The following is a 22,500-nucleotide window of genomic DNA, read 5'->3' as shown; positions in this document are numbered from 1 at the left end:
GACCGTAGCAGCTCTAGCAGGGTAGAAATTTGACAAAAGGACTTGTTGGAAAGGTGGCGGTGCCACGTTGAAAGTCACTGAGCTCTTCAGTAAGGCCATTCTACTACCAACGTTTTCCTATGGAGATTGCATGGCTGTGTGCTTAATTTTATACAACTGTCAGCAACGGGTGTGGCTGAAATAGCTGAATCCACCTAATTTGTATATAGAGTGTTTATGGCTCTGGGTCTAACAGTATGTCACATCTGCACCCACTTAGATAGACTGAAAAATTGTGTGAAATGACTTCCGTTTATGGTTTCTGTGAAAACAAAATCCATGTGTGGGCCATTAATTAAATAGCTAATATGGTGTAGAGCAGGGGAGGAGAGTTTGGCATGGCCCTCCAAGCCTCTGATTACATGGAAAGATAATACGGCTAGGGCCTGGCCGGTGCCGGTGACAGGCTGACCAGCCGGAGTCAGATTTCCGGAGCTGGGCCGGAGTCGATTTTCCCGACCCTCAGTATCCATTGGACAGCGTGAATGTTTCTGTTGCCACTCGGGCTTGTCCCATTTCCTTTCCATCTTTCATCCAGCTCCTTTGGGAGAAATCCCATGTTGGTTCCCATTTGTGTTGAATCAGGTGTCAAAAAGGGACTGAAGCCAGAGAGGGGGGAGACTGAGAGGACATGGGATGATGATTCTCTCTCTCTCTCGCTCTTAATTCAATTTCAATTCAATTTAAGGGGCTTTATTGGCTTGGGAAACATGTGGTTACATTGCCAAAGCAAGTGAAATCGATAATAAACAAAAGTGAACTCTCTCTCTCTCTCCCCCTCTCTCCTCTCTCTCCTCTCTCTCTCTCACCCTCTCTCTCTCACCCTCTCTCTCTCTCTCTCTCTCTCTCTCTCTCTCTCTCTCACCCTCTCTCTCACCCTCTCTATCTATCTCTCTCTCTCTCTCTCTCTCTCTCTCACCCTCTCTCTCACCCTCTCTCTCTCTCTCTCTCTCTCTCTCTCTCTCTCTCTCACCCTCTTCTCACCTCTCTATCTCTCTCTCTCTCTCTCTCCTCTCTCTCTCTCTCTCTCTCTCTCTCTCTCTCTCTCTCTCTCTCTCTCTCTCTCTCTCTCTCTCTCTCTCTCTCTCTCTCTCCCCTCTCTCTCACCCTCTCTCTCACCCTCTCTCTCACCCTCTCTCTCTCACACACCCTCTCTCTCACCCTCTCTCTCTCACACACCCTCTCTCTCACCCTCTCTCTCTCTCACACACCCTCTCTCTCTCCCTCTCTCTCCCTCCCTCTCTCTCTCTCACCCTCTCTCTCTCACTCTCTTGATATACTGTAGCAGCTTTATCTTTAGCAGCTAGTTCCTCCCATGTGATCCTAATTGTTCTAATTCTACTCCTGTGGTTTCCTCTGTGTGAGAATAGAGACTACAGTATAACTGGTTCACATAGACCTCCATGCAAGGCCTCCTCTTCTCATGAACTCATCTAATGCTCCGTGAATATGCTGTAACATTCACTGGAATCCACAAGCTTTGATTCTACATGGATTTAACATCTGCTGGCAATGAGAAACAGAAAGGTATCATAAATCAAATTAAAAATAGATTTTTCTGTTTGTTACGTTTATCTAACCCTGTTTTGTGAGACTCTAAGATGTCCTGTCAAAGCAGCCAAGCCAAACTAAATGTACTGTATTTCTTCTTGATAGTAAGAGTTCTTTTTCAAAAGATGAATTATATCGCCTATCAGCAGTAGAATTAGAGTCCCCCGAGTGCCGAAATGAGCGGATTACAGAATATTAGTGTTGCCATGCTAAACCCTTCTTATTTATTTATCATAATGCACAGTAGGTGTTGGCCGTTAGACACCTTGGCACAAGACGAATGGTGACCTGTTTTCAACTGTCAACAAGTCCCACAAAACGTCACCGGGGCCTTGATCCTCGCTCAACCCCCATTGGCTGAGCACCACACGCACGTACCTCATTGGCCCGAGACGGGTCTTGTGACACTCCGGGGAGAGTTTCGTGGCGAATAGCACACATTGTTCATTTATGATGCGGTGGTGGGTATCATGTCTAAAATAACCAAATGGTGAGGTGTAACATTTTCTATTACCCCCCCTCTTCTAACACACCTGCTGGCCAATCTGATCAGGCGCACAGTGGAGGGGACAGGGGGTGAGGAGGGAGGATCCGGGGGGTGAGGGGGGACGATTCGGGGGGTGAGGGTGTGACAGATAATTTATACACATCCCATCTGGTGTTATACTCAGACAGGCCAGACCTGGGTTCAAATACTATTCGAAACCATTTCAAATACTTCAACTGTTCTCGATTGAGCTTGCCTGCCACAATGGACCCAATAGCAGAAAAAGTACAAAAGTGAAGAAAAGTGGAAACCCAGCATCCAGGCAAGCTAAAGCAAACACAGAACGTATTTGAACCCAGGTCTGGGACAGGCTGTCTATAGGCCCAGACATTAGACATTATTCAGGCCCCAACTGATCCCCTTGTAGTGTGTCGTTGGTGTAGCTTAATACGTCACAAATCACTGTCACTGGTGTCACTGGTGTCAGGTAAAAACATGCAGTAAATGTGCTTAGGTATGCATCAGCACCTCCCGGGGAGACATAGGTCTGGGTAGATGGGATACATGTAGGCTACAGGGACTACTTTCAAACAGGAAGCACCTGGACCTACCGCCAGAGACACTCACCTACGATCCAAAATACAAAACACAAACTGACATGGCTCAGAAATGGCACCTCCCCTGTCCAATGAACACACTGATTATCAACTTCATTCCATGGTTACCAACGTGATTACACGATCACCAAGTTGTCAAACACACCTACTGCATGTGGTTCTTCAGAGAGACACACAGCACTTGCTATACAGACCCTTCCCCTCCTCCCCTATCTCCTGCCATTGTCCTCCCCCTCTCATTCTCTCTCCATTGACACTGAGCGACAGGCATATTGGTCTGCTGACAGGGCGATGGTCGTGTCATACAGGGATCTCTGATTTCACTCGTTTTCAAAGGCTAGGCCATAGGAATGCTCTACACACTCCTCCGTTTTACTCCTCCCCCATTCCACCCTCCCTTCCTCCCTCCCTTCCTTCCACCCACTTTCCCCTCGTGATCAGGCTCCACATGTGAATTTTCAATATCGCTTACACACCACCAGGTGTTTTGTGGGTCTCTATCTCTCTCTCTCTCCGAAGCTGTGCCGGAGTCGGTTTTCCCAACCCTCAGCGTCCATTGGACAGCAGGAATGTTTCTGTTGCCACCTGGCTTTCCCCATTTAATTCCCATCCTCCATACCAACTCCTTTGGGAGAAATCCCATGTTGGTTCCCAGTTGTGGGACTGAAGCCAGAGAAGAGTAGACTGAGAGAACATGGGATGATGATACTTACTTACTTTATCTTTCTCTCTCTCTCTCTCTCTCTCTCTCTCTCTCTCTCTCTCTCTCTCTCTCTCTCTCTCTCTCTCTCTCTCTCTCTCTCTCTCTCTCTCTCTCTCTCTCTCTCTCTCTCTCTCTCTCTCTCTCTCTCTCTCTCTCTCTCTCTCTCTCTCTCTCTCTCTCTCTCTCTCTCTCTCTCTCTCTCTCTCTCTCTCTCTCTCTCTCTCTCTCTCTCTCTTCCCTCCCTCCCTCCCTCCCTCACATGCTCTCTCAATTAAATTTGAGGGGCTTTATTGGCATGGGAAACATATGTTTACATTGCCAAAGCAAGTGAAGTGGATAAACAAAAGTGAAATAAACCAAATGAACAGTAAACATTACACTCACACAAGTTCCAAAAGAATAAAGACATTTCAAATGTCATATTATGTCCATAGACAGTGTTGTAACGATGTGCAAATAGTTAAAGTAAAGAAGGGAAAATAAATAAACATAAATATTGGTTGTATTTACAATGGTCTTTGTTCTTCATTGGTTTCCCTTTTCTTGGATAACAGATCACAAATCTTGCTGCTGTGACTGCACACTGTGGTAGTTCACCCAATAGATATGGGAGTTTATCAAAATTGGGTTTGTTTTTGAATTCTTTGTGGATCTGTGTAATCTGAGGGAAATATGTGTCTCTAATATGGTCATACATTTGGCAGGAGGTGAGAAGGTGCAGCTCAGTTTCCACCTCATTTTGTGGGCAGTATTCTCTCTCTCTCTCTCTCTCTCTCACACACACTCACTTATAACCCTAATGTTACCCCAATGTCATCTATAACCATAATGTTACCTATAACCCTAATGTTACCATAATGTTACCTATAACCCTAATGTTACCATAATGTTACCTAAAACCCTAATGTTACCATAATGTTACCTAAAACCCTAATGTTACCATAATGTTACCTAAAACCCTAATGTTACCATAATGTTACCTATAACCCTAATGTTACCATAATGTTACCTATAACCCTAATGTTACCCTAATGTTACCTATAAACCTGATGTTACCATAATGTTACCTATAACCCTAATGTTACCATAATGTTACCTATAACCTATAACCTATAACAATCTCTGACAAGGACATGAGGGGAAACAGAGGGTTAAATACACAACAATTAATTAATGGGATTGGAACCAGGTGTGTAAGAAGACCAGACAAAACCAATGGAAAATGAAACATAGATCAATGATGGCTAAAAGACCGGTGACGTCGATCGCCGAGCACCGCCCGAACAAGGAGAGGCATCGACTTCGGTAGAAAAGGTCGAAAAGCATTAAACATTTATAGCAATTTAGCTAGTTAGCTTGCACTTGCTAGCTAATTTGTCCTGGGATATAAACATTGAGTTGTTATTTTACCTGAAATGCACAAGGTCCTCTACTCTGACAATTAATCCACACATAAAACGGTCAACCGAATCGTTTCTAATCATCTTTCCTCCTTCCAGGCTTTTTCATCTTTGAACTTATATTGTGATTGGCATCTAAACTTTCATAGTATTACTACGCCGACTGGCAACATAGTTCGTCTTTCAATCACCCACGTGGGTATAACCAATGAGGAGATGGCATGTGGGTACCTGCTTCTATAAACCAATGAGGAGATGGGAGAGGCAGGACTTGCAGCGCGATCTAGAAAGGACTTCTATTTTAGCCCTTGGCAACGCAGGCGCTCGTTGACGCACGCGACCAGTGTGGGTGCAATAATTGAAAAACATAGATTCCTACATTTATTTTGCAACGCTCGCGTCGCGAGTCAGGGTACAGTGCTACCTATAACCCTAATGTTACCCTAATGTTACCTATAACCCAAATGTTACCCTAATGTTACCTATAACCCTAATGTTACCCAATGTTACCTATAACCCTAATGTTACCTATAACCCTAATGTTACCTATAACCCTAATGTTACCCAATGTTACCTATAACCCTAATGTTACCCTAATGTTACCTATAACCCTAATGTTACCCTAATGTTACCTATAACCCTAATGTTACCCAATGTTACCTATAACCCTAATGTTACCTATAACCCTAATGTTACCTATAACCCTAATGTTACCCAATGTTACCTATAACCCTAATGTTATCCTAATGTTACCTATAACCCTAATGTTACCCTAATGTTACCTATAACCCTAATGTTACCCAATGTTACCTATAACCCTAATGTTACCTATAACCCTAATGTTACCCAATGTTACCTATAACCCTAATGTTACCCTAATGTTACCTATAACCCTAATGTTACCCTAATGTTACCTATAACCCTAATGTTACCCAATGTTACCTATAACCCTAATGTTAACTATAACCCTAATGTTACCCAATGTTACCTATAACCCTAATGTTACCCAATGTTACCTATAACCCTAATGTTACCTATAACCCTAATGTTACCTATAACCCTAATGTTACCATCATGTTACCTATAACCCTAATGTTACCTATAACTATATCCTATTCTTATATTTTATTATTTCTTATTGTTGTTGCATTGTCGAGAAGGAACCTGCATGTAAGGATTTCGTTGGACGATTTATACAAAGTGTATCCTGTACATACGAATAATACAACTTGAAACTTGAATCTTCAGGGTAGAACTGTAACGTTCATCTTCAGGGTAGAACTGTAACGTTCATCTTCAGGGTAGAACTGTAACGTTCATCTTCGGGGTAGAACTGTAACGTTCATCTTCAGGATAGAACTGTGATGTTCATCTTCAGGGTAGAACTGTAACGTTCATCTTCAGGGTAGAACTGTGACGTTCATCTTCAGGGTAGAACTGTAACTTGAATATTCAGGGTAGAACTGTAACGTTCATCTTCAGGGTAGAACTGTGACGTTCATCTTCAGGGTAGAACTGTAACGTTCATCTTCAAGGTAGAACTGTAACTTTCATCTTCAGGGTAGAACTGTAACATTCATCTTCAGGGTAGAACTGTAACATTCATTATTAGGGTAGAACTGAATCTTCAGGGTAGAACTGTAACGTTCATTATTAGGGTAGAACTGTAACGTTCATCTTCAGGGTAGAACTGTAACGTTCATCTTCATGGTAGAACTGTAACGTTCATCTTCAGGGTAGAACTGTAACGTTCATCTTCAGGGTAGAACTGTAACATTCATCTTCAGGGTAGAACTGTAACGTTCATCTTCAGGGTAGAACTGTGACATTCATCTTCAGGGTAGAACTGTAACTTTCATCTTCAGGGTAGAACTGTAACGTTCATCTTCAGGGTAGAACTGTAACATTCATCTTCAGGGTAGAACTGAATCTTCAGGGTAGAACTGTAACAATCATCTTCAGGATAGAACTGTGATGTTCATCTTCAGGGTAGAACTGTGACGTTCATCTTCAGGGTAGAACTGTAACTTGAATATTCAGGGTAGACCTGTAACGTTCATCTTCAGGGTAGAACTGTAACATTCATCTTCAGGGTAGAACTGTAACGTTCATCTTCAGGGTAGAACTGAATCTTCAGGGTAGAAAAGTAACTTTCATCTTCAGGGTAGAACTGTGATGTTCATCTTCAGGGTAGAACTGTAACTTGAATATTCAGGGTAGAACTGTAACGTTCATCTTCAGGGTAGAACTGTGATGTTCATCTTCAGGGTAGAACTGTAACGTTCATTATTAGGGTAGAACTGTAACGTTCATCTTCAGGGTAGAACTGTGACGTTCATCTTCAGGGTAGAACTGTAACGTTCATTATTAGGGTAGAACTGTAACGTTCATCTTCAGGGTAGAACTGTGACGTTCATCTTCAGGGTAGAACTGTAACTTTCATCTTCAGGGTAGACTCTGTAACGTTCATCTTCAAGGTAGAACTGTAACATTCATCTTCAGGGTAGAACTGAATCTTCAGGGTAGAACTGTAACAATCATCTTCAGGGTAGAACTGTAACGTTCATCTTCAGGATAGAACTGTGAGGTGTATCTTCAGGGTAGAACTGTAATGTTCATCTTCAGGGTAGAACTGTAACATTCATCTTCAGGGTAGAACTAAATCTTCAGGGTAGAACTGTAACAATCATCTTCAGGGTAGAACTGTAGCGTTCATCTTCAGGATAGAACTGTGACGTTCATCTTCAGGGTAGAACTGTAATGTTCATCTTCAGGGTAGAACTGTGACGTTCATCTTCAGGGTAGAACTGAATCTTCAGGGTAGAAAAGTAACTTTCATCTTCAGGGTAGAACTGTGACGTTCATCTTCAGGGTAGAACTGTAACTTGAATATTCAGGGTAGAACTGTAACGTTCATCTTCAGGGTAGAACTGTAACGTTCATCTTCAGGGTAGAACTGTGACGTTCATCTTCAGGGTAGAACTGTAACATTCATCTTCAGGGTAGAACTGTAACGTTCATCTTCAGGGTAGAACTGTGACGTTCATCTTCACGGTAGAACTGTAACTTTCATCTTCAGGGTAGAACTGTAATGTTCATCTTCAGGGTAGAACTGTAACATTCATCTTCAGGGTAGAACTGAATCTTCAGGGTAGAACTGTAACAATCATCTTCAGGATAGAACTGTGACGTTCATCTTCAGGGTAGAACTGTAACTTGAATATTCAGGGTAGAACTGTAACATTCATCTTCAGGGTAGAACTGTAACGTTCATCTTCAGGGTAGACTGAATCTTCAGGGTAGAAAAGTAACTTTCATCTTCAGGGTAGAACTGTGACGTTCATCTTCAGGGTAGAACTGTAACTTGAATTTTCAGGGTAGAACTGTAAACCTTTCAGCCCTTTGGGTTCTACACTTACAACTGAACTGTTGTTATAGCCGTTAACCTTGTAGTTTGACCATCACACGTTGCCCTGTTAGCTTGTGGTCAAATACCAGTATTGTGTCAGCCTTCATCTTCCCTCCTAACATAACGTGGCATGTATTAAAAGAGAAGAAAGTCATGTAATCATACTGAAACATGATGAAGTATGAACAAGATAATCAAAGGACAGGAAGGAAGTAAGGACTTTATTTAAACATGTCTGTCTGCTTTGTTGAGGCAGCCTAATCTGTCAAAACGACTATCTTAAGGGGTCAAAACTGCTTTTCGGCCCTTACAATTCCACAGGAAGGTACATGTAGGGCACATGTAGGGCTGGGTCATCTTACAGCTTGCATTTATTGGGTTGGGACATTCCAGAACCTTCAGAGGAGGAAGGAACCCTAACACATGTCAAAACACATAACACCAACACTGAAAGCATCCTAGATCTTAACAACACTCATACAGTTATGAGGTTGCGTGATAGGTGTCACCAGGTGCGTGACACCTGGGGCGGCAGCCTAGTGGTTAGAGCGTTGGACTAGTAACCGGAAGGTTGCAAGTTCAAACCCCCGAGCTGACAAGGTACAAATCTGTCATTCTGCCCCTGAACAGTCAGTTAACCCACTGTTCCTAGGCCGTCATTGAAAATAAGAATTTGTTCTTAACTGACTTGCCTAGTTAAATAAAGGTTAAATAAAATATATTTGAGTTTCCTTGTCATCATATGTATAGTTTAAACATTCAATAAAGCTATACCTGATCCACAGAACATTTTATCTACTATATCAAGGCACGAGGGTAGCTTATAGAAGCCATACTTGCGCACACACCCACGCCCGCCCACACACACACATGACAATAATGACATAACGTCCATCTAAAATCTAGAGACGTAAATCTAGAATCTAGAGACGTACATCTCGATTCTAGAGACATACATCTCGAATCTAGAGACGTAAATCTAGACATCTACTGACGTCAGGAGTACGAGTCATGTTTCACTTGTCTGTCATTTTTCTGGTGGATTACTAATAATTAACCAGCTCATTAACACGCCGTCTTTAGCTCCCCATCGAGTCTAAACATCCACGCACCCTCCTCAGTAATCTTCTACACGGCCAAGAAGTCTGAATCCAGTGTCACTGCCAGCAGGGGTGGCTTTAGATAGCAGAGAGGAGGAGGGCACCACACCACGGCTCTGACCGTGATACAACTGAATCCTTAATTCTGTCATCTTCAAAAAGACTAAACCTCTTTTGTTACGTAATCTACTAACAGCACAACTTTGAAACACTAAAACACTGTCACGTCGACTCAAAGGTGTTATGTCTGCATTGTCAGGTGTGAGATATCCAGTTTCATCTGCCTCCCCATTGGCTTCTCTAACGCGGCTGTTTTTGAAAATAGAATGTGGTATTAACAGGGGGTTAGCGCTAGACAATAACACACAGTCATTATAAGTAATAGCGTGTGCCAGATGAGCGCGGGGCCAGGCTATATTCCCCTCTGGGCTCTCACACTGTGAGAAACACTACCCCCACCAATGGAAGCTCTCAGGGGGTAGGTCCATCTAAAGGAGGTAGCCTAAACGCGGTAAGGACATCTAAGATGATGTAACTAAATTAGAATGGGCTGCTATTAATATTCATATGTAGAGGGGGACTGCATTTACATTAACATGGTATGATGTTTTGCACATTATTTTAACCAGCTTCCTGAAGTCAGCTATGGCTGTTTATTCCAGCTATAGACCTACATGTTCACTATACAGTCCACACTGTTGCCACGAATGGGAATTTGACCCATTTGAGCAGACCAATCAAATAAGTGTAGAAGAAAGAAGTGTGTAGGACTTGTGTCTGCACCCCACTTCCAGTCCTGCAGTTCACATTCGTCAATGAACAACTAGTTGAAGTATTAGCCTGCCAGCATTAGCCTGCTGCCATTGTGAAATGTGTGAGGGTTTATATTTGATTTCCTGTATTCTGTTCCCATGTAGATGAAAGCAGAGGGATGCCTTTGGGGTGAGCACACGTGCTGCACACTCTACCAGTCCTTCAGCTGTTCACACACAAACAGACGCATGCGCACACACTCACACACAGACGTGCATGCACGCGCATACAAACACACACGCGTACACACACACACACACATTATGGCTCTGGACTTCATACAGGGTGGTTATTATCTTCTTTAAAACAGGCTATCCTGTTAGGCTAACCCCTGCTAGGAGGACCTCCATTGGGTAGACCTGGGCAGCAACATGCATACAGTACATTCTCTACATTAGAACACACAGGGGATGTCCTCAGCATTTCACACACGTGGTTGGGTGCAGACCTGGTTCAAATACTATTTTGAAATCCTTTCAAATACACTGTCTGTGCTTAATTGATCTTGCCTGTTGCAATCAATAGAGTAGTCACAAAAGTGTTAACCCAGCCCATCTGGTACTCCAGGAAGGCTAATGTTTGAACCCAGGTCTGGTGGTTGGTACGTATTTGAGGAAGAGAAGGCTGCGAGAGACGGATAGAGAGCGGAAGACAGACAGAGAGACGGGGAGAGAGAGAGAGACTGAGAGAGAGACAGACAGAGAGAGAGAGACAGAGAGAGACGGAGAGAGAGAGACGGAGAGAGAGAGAGAGAGAGAGGCAGAGAGAGAGAGATGGAGAGAGAGAGAGAGAGAGAGAGGAAGACGGAGAGAGAGAGAGAGAGAGAGAGAGACGGAGAGAGAGGAAGACGGAGAGAGAGACAGAGAGAGAGAGAGAGAGACAGAGAGAGAGAGAGAGAGGAAGACGGAGAGAGAGCGGAAGACGGAGAGAGAGACAGAGAGTGAGAGAGACGGAGAGAGAGACAGACAGAGAGAGAGAGGCAGAGAGAGAGACAGAGAGAGAGAGAGAGAGAGAGAGAGAGAGAGACGGAGAGAGGGAGAGAGAGACGGAGAGAGAGAGAGAGAGACGGAGAGAGAGAGAGAGGAAGATGGAGAGAGAGACGGAGAGAGAGAGAGAGACGGAGAGAGAGAGAGAGACGGAGAGAGAGACAGAGGAAGACGGAGAGAGAGAGAGAGAGAGAGACAGAGAGACAGAGAGAGAGAGACAGAGAGAGAGAGACGGGGAGAGAGACGGAGATAGAGCAAGTCAATAGGCATTACTTCGTTGAAGCCCTGATCTCTTTGTCACTAATAATAACCAAATGAATTTTGGTGACATGCTCGGTCGATAGAAACCCTTTCTTTTTTGATGTGCCTACGCAACCTGACGACCTCTGATATAAACCATGGATTAACGGATTGTCCACACCCACGCACGCACGCACGCATGCGCACACACACACACACACACACACACACACACACACACAAAGCACACACATACACACACACACAAAGCACTGCATGCCCACACACACGCGCGCGATCACACACTCGCTGACGCACACGTACACTCTGAATGTAAAACTCTTATATAAAGAGTCCACGTGTTTTCTGATGTGTTACCCATGGTACACTGCGTCTTTTCACAGTCAAATAAAGGCTATATATGATTTTCTATAAAGTTGACAGCCTGTCCCACATTCACCATGACCATTCCTAGTGTGATCTACATGAACAGCTCTTTAATTTTAGATACTGTTTCACACTGACTGGGACGTTTACATGTTGCCAGATTGGCCTTCTAAATTACAGTACAAGACTAAGACCTACCAGTAAATGGGCCCATTATGGTGACATATGATCTAATACATTAAATGAGTACTTTAAAGGAGAAAGGCTATTTAGTTAGATTTCCAGCTGCAAATTGCACTAAATGTCCATTGTATATCTGTAGTAGTAAAGGAATAGAATTCCCAGAGAGGAGCCTTCCACAACAAAGGCTGAAAATGTGATGATCTGTGGAAATGAATACAGTATATCTCTCTGATTCCCACCTCTGTGTGTGAAAAGCTCTTGGCTGTGTAAGAAACAACAAGCCGAGGGACAATCTTTCATTGAGCGCTTATCTAAAGTCGGCTAAACTCTCGCCTGTCAACCGTGAGTTATCAAACAGGCGTTTAAACCCTTTCAAAATCCTCTCGTTCTGAACAAAGTTCCAGATGCTTAGTACTGTTAAGTCGACACACTCCACACCTCTACTCTGATGTTGTTTTACCATTGGTTCATTATTCAGCCCTCCTGTTCATAAGATGCTTTCCATAAAATGCTCTGGATTTCCTAGCCTGGTCGCAGATCATTTTGTGGTGTCTTGTCAACTCCTCTGATCATTGGCAACAGCACAAACAGTTTTGGGACCAGGCCACAAATTCTCTTGAAGCCGTAAAGGAAAAAAAACTCATATCCAACAAAAATCTCTCTTAATCTCTGATGTCTACGGATGTAGGAGGCCGTTTGCTACAGCAGGGAAATAATCCTGCAATAACAGGAACTGTGAATTATTATGTGGATTATAATTCATGGAAATTTTTTGTAGATTTTTAATAAGGGGAAAATCAAGTCGGAAATTAAAAACTTTAGAAGCCTTTTTAAACCTCAAATACACTACAGGTTTGCATTTACTGCTGTGCAGTAGAATTCTCAGCAACAGAAGGGTGTTCAAATTAAGATCCTACATCTGTACCTTGTAGGGTAGCTCTGGTGTCATAGGGGTCACAAACAGTATCTGCAGGAGAATATATTATCAATGGTGTAATTAATGGTTATGTTTAATCTATCTGGCTGCTTTAAGGCTCTTTCAGTCGTATAGTACAGCTCGAAGGATTTTGATAGGGAAACTGAGTAAGGCATCAATAATTGGGCGCAAGCACCTGTGTGAGAGATCCCTGCTAGATTGGGATCACCAGCCTTAATTCTTCTGAACATGGATATTTTGTTACTTTGCAACGTTCCTATGACATCACATACTTTGTACTTAACCAATCAAATCCTAAAGTTTTGTAACTTAAGTTACAATGATTTATCTGATGTAACAAAGATTCCTGAGAAGCATAGATTTTATTTTCCAGACGCAGGCACACTTGCTAGATTTGAGGGTTTCGTTTGAACAAAAGAGAGAAGCTGACTTTGGTCTTCCACATGTATCAACTATCAACCAAAATATCTGCGTACCTTTTCAATATCAGTTTCTTGTTTCTCTAAAGGAAGAAAGACTTTGTGAAACAACACAGTAGATCGTCAGACAGGTGTCAAAGACCTCAGAAGCCTCAACCTCACAGCCGGGGGTACCTTCTCCTAATTCCACTGGGTTACACTATGCAAACATTAGAAAGGTTGACCTGGGTAAGCCTACCTTTCCGATATCAACATATTTTCGCTTGACATTACTTTTCTAAAAAGCTGTTGAAGCAACATCAATCTGTAAATATGGCCATGTGGTATTCGAGTCAGGAGTTAGGAGCACTGACACACCTGTCTGCCACCTAACCTTCTAGCTTTCCAATATCTGTTCATTTCCCCTTGATTAAAGTTTCCTAATGCCCGGTGCCCACAACACTACTCAAACACAACCTGCTCTAAACACATCTTTGTGAAACCACATGGTAGTGAGTCTGGTCAAGAGCACTAACTGAAGCATCCTGGTTAAGGAGCTCCGTGCTGCTTTTATTAGTGCCACGGACCTGTCAGCCATTTATCATACAGATTAGCCCAGTTGCTGCCAGGTGTCAACACAGCAATGAACACATGCTCAGGGTCCAGGGTTAGATGGGAGGTGGAGAGGAAGAAGGAGGAAGGTGAGGGAAGAGGAGGAAGAGGAGGAAGAGGGGGAAGAGGAGGAGGTGTTTGCTCCAAATACACAACTTCTGTAGCAAGGGAGGAATGAAATGATCCCTGTCCAGATCAGTTTGTGCCTGCCAGCTGACCATAGGAATGGACAAGACTGGACAAACAGATCTGGGACCATGATAGAACAAAATCACCTATCTACAAATAGGCCTTAGTCGGTGGTCTGTGTGTGTTGCAGCTGTGGCCTACTGTGGTTGGGCAGAGCAAATAAGATCTGTCCCCTGGCACCAAGGCAGTTAGCGTGTCATGCTAACGTTGCTAACATCCTTCTAATGGTATTTTCTAAATCCTTTTTATAAGAAGCAACAGCCACACGGAGTATTGTTTTTATATCGCTCTCCTTACTGCCATGCCCCGGCTTGACTCGGTAAACTGTTTACTTTCACAGAGGCACGAGGATTAGGACAAGCACCTGTCGTCTGGGTTTAGCCGGGGTTAGCCGTCATTGTAAATAAGAATTTGTTCTTAACTGACTTGCCTAGTTAAATAAAGGTTATATAAATAAAAATAAAAATAAACCTGCCTTTCCCTGAATAAACAAATACAAAGTTGAGCTGTTCATCTAGCCACTAATTAATGTCAAGGCTGACATTATTATTGCCTGGCAGGGGGTACTATGCCGTGCCGGACCTGGGAAAACACATTAGAGAGCTTTGGTTAATGTCCCCCTATCTGTCTGGTCAGTGTGACAGAACTACTGACACCTTCTTTCTCATCAACTGTAGCACTTTACTTCACTTTATAGCACTTTACTGCAGCAATTAACATTTATGGTCCTTATGGTGTTTATGATTATTGTATTATTTTGTTCAAATACTTGTGTCATAACAATATAACTACTATGGTAACAATGTTGTAATAACATGCTGTAATAGCATATTAATGTAGTTGAGTGCTTTTTGCAAAAGAACATGAATGTCGCACCTTCAACCATTTGTCTTCCTGAGACCTTCAGCGGGATCACCAGCATCAATGGTGAGCTATTGTTCTCTACATCATCGTGGCATTCAGAACATGTTCTACATGTTGTCCACAGGTCTTTACCTGTCATCAGCCACACCCCAGGACCATATCCTGCATGCTACACTCTGGTTCCAAAAGGGTTCTTCGGCTGTCCCCATAACAGAACCATTTCTGCTTCTTGGTACAACCCTTTTTAGTTCCAGGTACAACCCTTTTGGGTTGTACACAAAGGTGTTCTACTTGGAACCAAAGGGGTTTTACTCTGAACCAAAAACGGTTCTTCAAAAGGTTCTCCTACGAGGACAGTTGAAATACCCTTTAAGGTTCTAGAAAGCACCTTTTCTTCTAAGAGTGCATTAACAGCACTATGAACCTTTAACAGAGAAATAAAAATGTTTACAGTTATTCTTTGGAGACAGATATCCCCTCGTTAGGCTAAACCATAAGTCCTACTACAGTATGGACAGCTATCCCCTCGCTAGGCTAAACCATAAGTCCTACTACAGTATGGACAGCTATCCCCTAGCTAGGCTAAACCATTAGTCCTGAAGTCCTACCACAGTATGGACAGCTATCCCCCCGCTAGGCTGAACCATAAGTCCTACTACAGTACTGACAGCTATCCCCTCGCTAGGCTAAACCATAAGTCATACTACAGTACTGACAGCTATCCCCTCGCTAGGCTAAACCATAAGTCATACTACAGTACTGACAGCTATCCCCTCGCTAGGCTAAACCATAAGTCCTACTACAGTACTGACTGCTATCCCCTCGCTAGGCTAAACCATTAATCCTGAAGTCCTACTACAGTACTGACAGCTATCCCCTAGCTAGGCTAAACCATTAGTCCTGAAGTCCTACTACAGTATGGACAGCTATGCCCTAGCTAAGCTAAACCATTAGTCCTGAAGTCCTACCACAGTATGGACAGCTATCCCCTCGCTAGGCTAAACCATAAGTCCTACTACAGTATGGACAGCTATCCCCTCGCTAGGCTAAACCATAAGTCCTACTACAGTATGGACAGCTATCCCCTCGCTAGTCTAAACCCTTAGTCATACTACAGTATGGACAGCTATCCCCTCGCTAGTCTAAACCCTTAGTCATACTACAGTATGGACAGCTATCCCCTAGCTAGTCTAAACCATAAGTCCTACTACAGTATGGACAGCTATCCCCTCGCTAGGCTAAACCATAAGTCCTACTACAGTATGGACAGCTATCCCCTAGCTAGTCTAAACCATAAGTCCTACTACAGTATGGACAGCTATCCCCTCGCTAGGCTAAACCATAAGTCCTACTACAGTACGGACAGCTATCCCCTCGCTAGGCTAAACCATAAGTCCTACTACAGTATGGACAGCTATCCCCTCGCTAGGCTAAACCATAAGTCATACTACAGTATGGACAGCTATCCCCTAGCTAGTCTAAACCATAAGTCCTACTACAGTATGGACAGCTATCCCCTAGCTAGTCTAAACCATAAGTCCTACTACAGTATGGACAGCTATCCCCTCGCTAGGCTAAACCATAAGTCCTACTACAGTATGGACAGCTATCCCCTCGCTAGGCTAAACCATAAGTCATACTACAGTATGGACAGCTATCCCCTACCTAGTCTAAACCATAAGTCCTACTACAGTATGGACAGCTATCCCCTAGCTAGTCTAAACCATAAGTCCTACTACAGTACGGACAGCTATCCCCTCGCTAGGCTAAACCATAAGTCATACTACAGTATGGACAGCTATCCCCTCGCTAGGCTAAACCATAAGTCATACTACAGTATGGACAGCTATCCCCTAGCTAGTCTAAACCATAAGTCATACTACAGTATGGACAGCTATCCCCTAGCTAGTCTAAACCATAAGTCATACTACAGTATGGACAGCTATCCCCTCGCTAGGCTAAACCATAAGTCATACTACAGTATGGACAGCTATCCCCTAGCTAGTCTAAACCCTTAGTCCTACTACAGTATGGACAGCTATCCCCTACCTAGTCTAAACCCTTAGTCATACTACAGTATGGACATACTGTGTCTGCAATAGGAGTCATCACAACAAGAGAAGAATAGAAAAACAACAACGTCCATAACAACAACAATAACAGCTAGAGAACAATAGGAATATTACAACAACATCCATAAAAATAACAACAGCTAGAGAAGAATAGCTAAACAACAACAACATCTATAACAATAACAACAGCTAGAGAAGAATAGCTAAACAACAACAACATCCATAACAACAACAACAACAGCTAGAGAAGAATAGAAAAAAAACAACAACATCCACAACAATAAAATGTTCTACAGCCTCAGAGGAACATTCACTGAGGAGGCAGGCTTTCTATAGGGGCTGCAGATGAGAGAGGGGGGGGGGGAGTGAGAGCGAAAGAGATATAGAGACTACTAAATGGCAGAAGAAAAACAGCCCTGCGCATCAGGCTGCAGATGAGTTGTGGGCCTAGAATGGTGTCTGGGGTGCTAATCAGTGCTGCCTAAGAAGAGGGGTCAGAGGCAACTTCCCCTTCTCTGACAAACTGGGCAGGGTGATATAAAGCACACAGCTGGGGAAAGAGAGGGATGAGAGAAAGAGAGAGAGTGAGAAAGGGGAGAGAGAGAGAAAGGGGGGGAGAGAGAGAAAGGGGAGAGTGTGTAAGACACAGAGGTATCGGTATAAATGAAGCACTGTGTAAGGCGATACATAAACTTCCCTACTGTACTATGTTATGGCTGCTTGGGTGTAAAACCTTAACATGTGGTTCCTGGTTCCTGGTTCAGGAACAGCTAAGAGAGGAACTGCCTGGTATTCCCGTAATGTATAGAACCTGCGGTAGTAGTAATGTATAGTACATAAACTACAGTACTGGGCTATGTTATGTTATGGTTACTTGTGTGAAGCCTTAACATATGTTAAGATGCCTCGGGAACTGGTATTCCCATCACGCTAAGATAGAAAACCTGTGTCCCTGTAAAAGTATAACTCACACAGGCGTGACAGGTGCTCTAAAGCTGGGCTGAGACTAGGTTACATCAAAACTTAACTGACTCAACAAAGAGTAGTGAGAGAGAGAGAGAGAGAGCACATAAGCGTCTACTGCTTAACTTTATACAAACAAGTAGCGTATATTGATGTGTAAAAGTAATTCCATCAGTGTCTATACCTAGACACATTTCTCCATACAAATATGGAGTATTTTTTTGGGACAAAGACCGGGACTGAAGACTTCTCCTTTTAACAAAAGACATTTGATCTATAATCCGAATAATCAGTTATCTCCACATCTGTCCACAGTTAAAGCAGATTCTCTACATGAAACAATGATTTATTTACAATTCACTGGTTGAGGTCATGTTTTTATTGAATTAGCTACTAAAGTGGTTACTATGTACATGTAATTACACACATTTCAAGAAATGGATGCAAGTTGATAGTTCAACCAAATTTCAGATGTACATTTTTGTTTTCTCATCTTTAAAGCAGTTTATGGTCACGGAGAGACTACAAATGTCTACATTTGTAACAGCCTGAACTTTCCCTTTAATTTTACTGTGACCCAAAATGAATGTGTATTATTAGTTAGGACTGGTGAGTGGGCTATAAATCATGTGTAGAGAGGTTAATCATTCTATGTTCTTCTAATTGATGGACGGCTATAAACCATGTTGTGTGTCAGGTGAGGGGTCTGCGTATATAGAAATTGTTGCTGTTTTAAAATAGAATGAGTGGGCAGGCAAGCCATATAAGGACTGCTCTAACATTTCACTTTCTAGCTCAGCAACACACAAACATGGCCGCTTGAACCTACGCCTCTCTGCAAATGCACACACAAACACACACGGGTGTGCACACACACCAACACACACATTTAACTCTTTTCCGTTCCATCCCCAGTTAAATCCTTACTCGTTTCCTTATCGTTAATCAGAGGGCTTGTAAAACAGGGGTGTAAATTACACATATTTACTCTACTATTTACTGTCTCAAACTCAAACACATAAGGCCTAGTTCATAGACTCATATTATATTCTGTGACGACGATCAAAAATCAAAGCGTCAAGGAAAATCGCCTTCCTGTGCCGTTTCACTGGGCTATAATTCTAAAAAATATAGACTTTGGTTGCAGTAACGGTAATAAATGTACATTTGTTGGTAAAATGACATTTAAAAAGTGATTTAGAAACAGACATCAAGAACCCGTGCCGTGCTGCATTCACTTGTCTTGATCGAGCAGATCGCTTCTCTCAAGACTTTTATACCGAATGACGTCTTATATATTTTAAGCCGCGAGGCATGTAATCTGACATATTCCTTATGATCTCTGCCCTTTTCTAGTTACTCCAACATGATAAGTCCCCATAAACTCCCTTTAAACTGTGACATTTTCCTCCCTCAAACAGCCTACTTTACCACGGCTCACTGGTTTACATGGTAAAATGATCAAATTGTACATATTAGTGCACTAAAATACTGCTTGTACACTTTTTCATGTACACTAGGTGTACAAAGACATGGACAGTACAGCGGCTTCACGCCAGTAAACAGTTGGGCCAACTTTATTATTACAAGTAGTAGCAAAAACAAAGGCTGACTTTATTATTGTAAAAGTTAACACTGAAAGTCAATGTTATATATATCTATTATAAACCAGACTAAATCCAGTATAAACTACCCTTGCATAAATATTCACACCTATGTTAAATAAAATTTTAATACAGTCAATAATTACAGCTTTCTTAATATACATTACCAAATTATATTTAATCAGTGGAAAATATGTCAATGATTAGAAAATAAGATAATAACTGTTTCTTTTCAACATGTAAGTCAAGGTCAAGGTTGCATTATACAAGATAGATAATCAGTTATATTACACTGGTAAACTTTACACACCTGAAAATAATCATGGTTTGGGAAATTCACGCTGGTAAACTTTACACACCTGAAAATAATCATGGTTTGGGAAATTCCGTATGTGTCGTTACTGTAATATTGTATCAAATGTACTTTTTGAAGAAGACACCAAAGGCAATTGATTGCATTGTACATATAAAATGATTTATTACATATTATTATTAGTATCTTATTTACATAAGATTACAAAGTTAAATGTTGAACCTGATATCAAATAATGATTTATTGTTACTATGGCATTTTCATAGAATGAGATAGTCTTCAATAAACCCAATTCATCTCTTCATTATCGATAATACACATTGTAGTATTTTAAACTAGTGAAATAAATAAAATATGTATTTACTACAACTTGTGTAATGTGTTTGAATGGCAAGTTAATTTGGCCTAGGAGAAGCTAAAGGCTATAAGAAAAGTGGTAAACATTGTATTAGTGATTTCTCTTAAAAACAAATATATTTGATTTATTCTACACTATATTGAGAACAGAATATTCCATAAGGTTATAGTTATATAAATAACAATAAAGTGGTTGTCACAAGGTCTCCATCCAACTTCTCATATATTGTTAATGAAAGGTCTCGTATTTAGCTCACGTTCATTTAGAAAGTCAGGGTTTTCAGTGGCGTCTGTAGAATCTCTTGGGCTGTTTATTGCTTATTTATTTAACAAAAACAATGATGTATTCATTATTTAAGAGGAAGATTTAGCACTCATTTACTTCTAAAGTTCCTCAACTCATATAAGCACGGGTTTCAGTCTAACCCAAAGGATTTTTGTGCTAATATTCTCTAAAGAAGAAATACTAAAAACTAACAAATAAAAGTATAATAACATCAACACAAAGGGAATGTTTTAGGAAACACAAATATAAGGAGAAACGACTAATACATTCTTCAACATACTAAAGTTCTATATGACTATGACTAGCAAATGTATTTTAATTTCAACTAAATTATAACTTCAATCTACTATTTTCAGTTTTGTCCTTTAGTACGTCCTGCCTACTTTACTTTGAGCACAGTACAGCTTGTGTTTCAATATGAGACCTTACTGTCTGTTATAAACATATACGGTGTGTGTGTTTGAGGCGGAGTGAGACAGCTCTTCTATAAAAGATCTTTGTTCTAATATTCTCTGTTTTCTCTTTTTCTCTCTTCCTGACTGTTTCCATGGTAGGACTGCCTGTAAAACTCTGTTTGAGACCGTGCTACTCCGCTGGGAGAATGAACACTAGTGAGCCACAGTGAAATAAATGATTGTACAGAAACACTGTAGGCCAATGAGCCCACCCCTTCCACCTCATCCATCTTGCTCACAGGGATGACATTGAGGAGTTTTGGGAAGTGTTTTTTTCCTCTTTCCACAGCCTTTCTGAATCGTATATACCCTATAACTCATCTGCCACCATCCGACTACAGTATTCCTTGGAACTATTGTTCAGAAGTTTGAATTCCATCATCCATAGCTAGTTAGAGAAAGATATATTCATGAATACCAGCCTGCCAAATCTCCCCTCAACATCCCTATTCCTCGGAAGTTGGAATTCCCTCAATGCCGCTAAGGAGACATTTATTAATTGATATATTCCTCCTAAATCCCCCTTGGAACTAATTGATTTTCATACATACCTTTGGGATAACAGTCATGGCATGTATTTAATATGACATATATATATATATATATATATATATATATATATATATATATATATATATATATATATATATATATATATATGTCTTCCCATAGCCTGTCTATGGCACATAGCATACGTGCGTATATGTGCGTATATTTGCAGCAATATTTCCCTTACCTCTGGAAGTGTTCGTTGGGCGTCTTGGTTCCCATATATCCTCCTTGGCTTTTCCCCGACATTTCACCAGTTTGGCCGTTCTTGACACTTTCGATGTGAGCCTCAAAGTGAGCCTTATCCCAGGCCTGTTGCATGGCCAAACAAAATCACTAACTAGTCCTTTATCTCCACTAACCAACCACACACACTCCTCGGAAAAGTTGTTACTGACTGTTGCCGTTGGAGGGGCTATAAATAAAAAATCCTTTGGTGTAACTCTCTCCCTCTCTCTCTCCCTTGCGATGGCCGACTGATAGCCTAGGGAAGCTGTTGAATACTGTACGCGCGGTCCCGTGGACTACTTTAACCCGTGGAACTTTTCCTCTCTCTTCCCTCTCTCTCTTTCTCCCCAGTGCTTCTCCTGACAGACAGCGACAAAGCCCCTGGCCTTAGCTCCCTCTCTCCCTCTCTCCCTCTCTCTCTCTTCCTCTCTCTCTCCCTCTCTCCCTCTCTCCGCTCTCTCCCTCTCTTCCTCCTCTTCTCCCCAGTGACAGAAAGTAAAACCCCAGGGGAGGTGGGTGTTCAAAGGTAAATGACGACAGTTGAATGAAGAGTTTGAGGAAATGACAGAGGTGGGGAGGTTTGGAGGGATAGGGAGGGAGGGGGTGGTAAGTTAAAAGGCTCTTGACCAAATTGGGAGTCCCTGTCTGCTGGCCCTGTGGCGGTAGTGTGTGCATCATATTCGGACGGTGTGTGTAACAACAGGGGAAGAGTCCTCCTTACGCCACGCTGTTGATAATCACCTCATGCTCACATACAC

At 42.0% G+C, this 22,500-nt stretch overlaps 1 protein-coding gene across 1 annotated transcript in view; it reads right to left on the bottom strand.

The window, feature by feature from the left end:
* Nucleotides 1–22,215, bottom strand: part of LOC149978761 (RNA-binding protein 20-like) — a 71,985-nt gene extending 49,770 nt beyond the window's left edge. Inside the window, exon 1 of the mRNA XM_090195635.1 lies at nucleotides 21,702–22,215. Coding sequence (XP_090051761.1) covers nucleotides 21,702–21,835 — 134 coding nt within the window. The 5' untranslated portion in view covers nucleotides 21,836–22,215. The remainder of the gene's footprint in view (nucleotides 1–21,701) is intronic.
* Nucleotides 22,216–22,500: the final 285 nt, after the last annotated feature.

This window comes from Oncorhynchus mykiss, chromosome 13 (assembly GCF_057628025.1).
Source record: "Oncorhynchus mykiss isolate SJ-2025 chromosome 13, ASM5762802v1, whole genome shotgun sequence".
Taxonomy (NCBI): Eukaryota; Metazoa; Chordata; class Actinopteri; order Salmoniformes; family Salmonidae; genus Oncorhynchus; species Oncorhynchus mykiss.
Note: the sequence above shows the minus strand (reverse complement) of the source record. Positions and strands in the feature narration are given on the sequence as shown.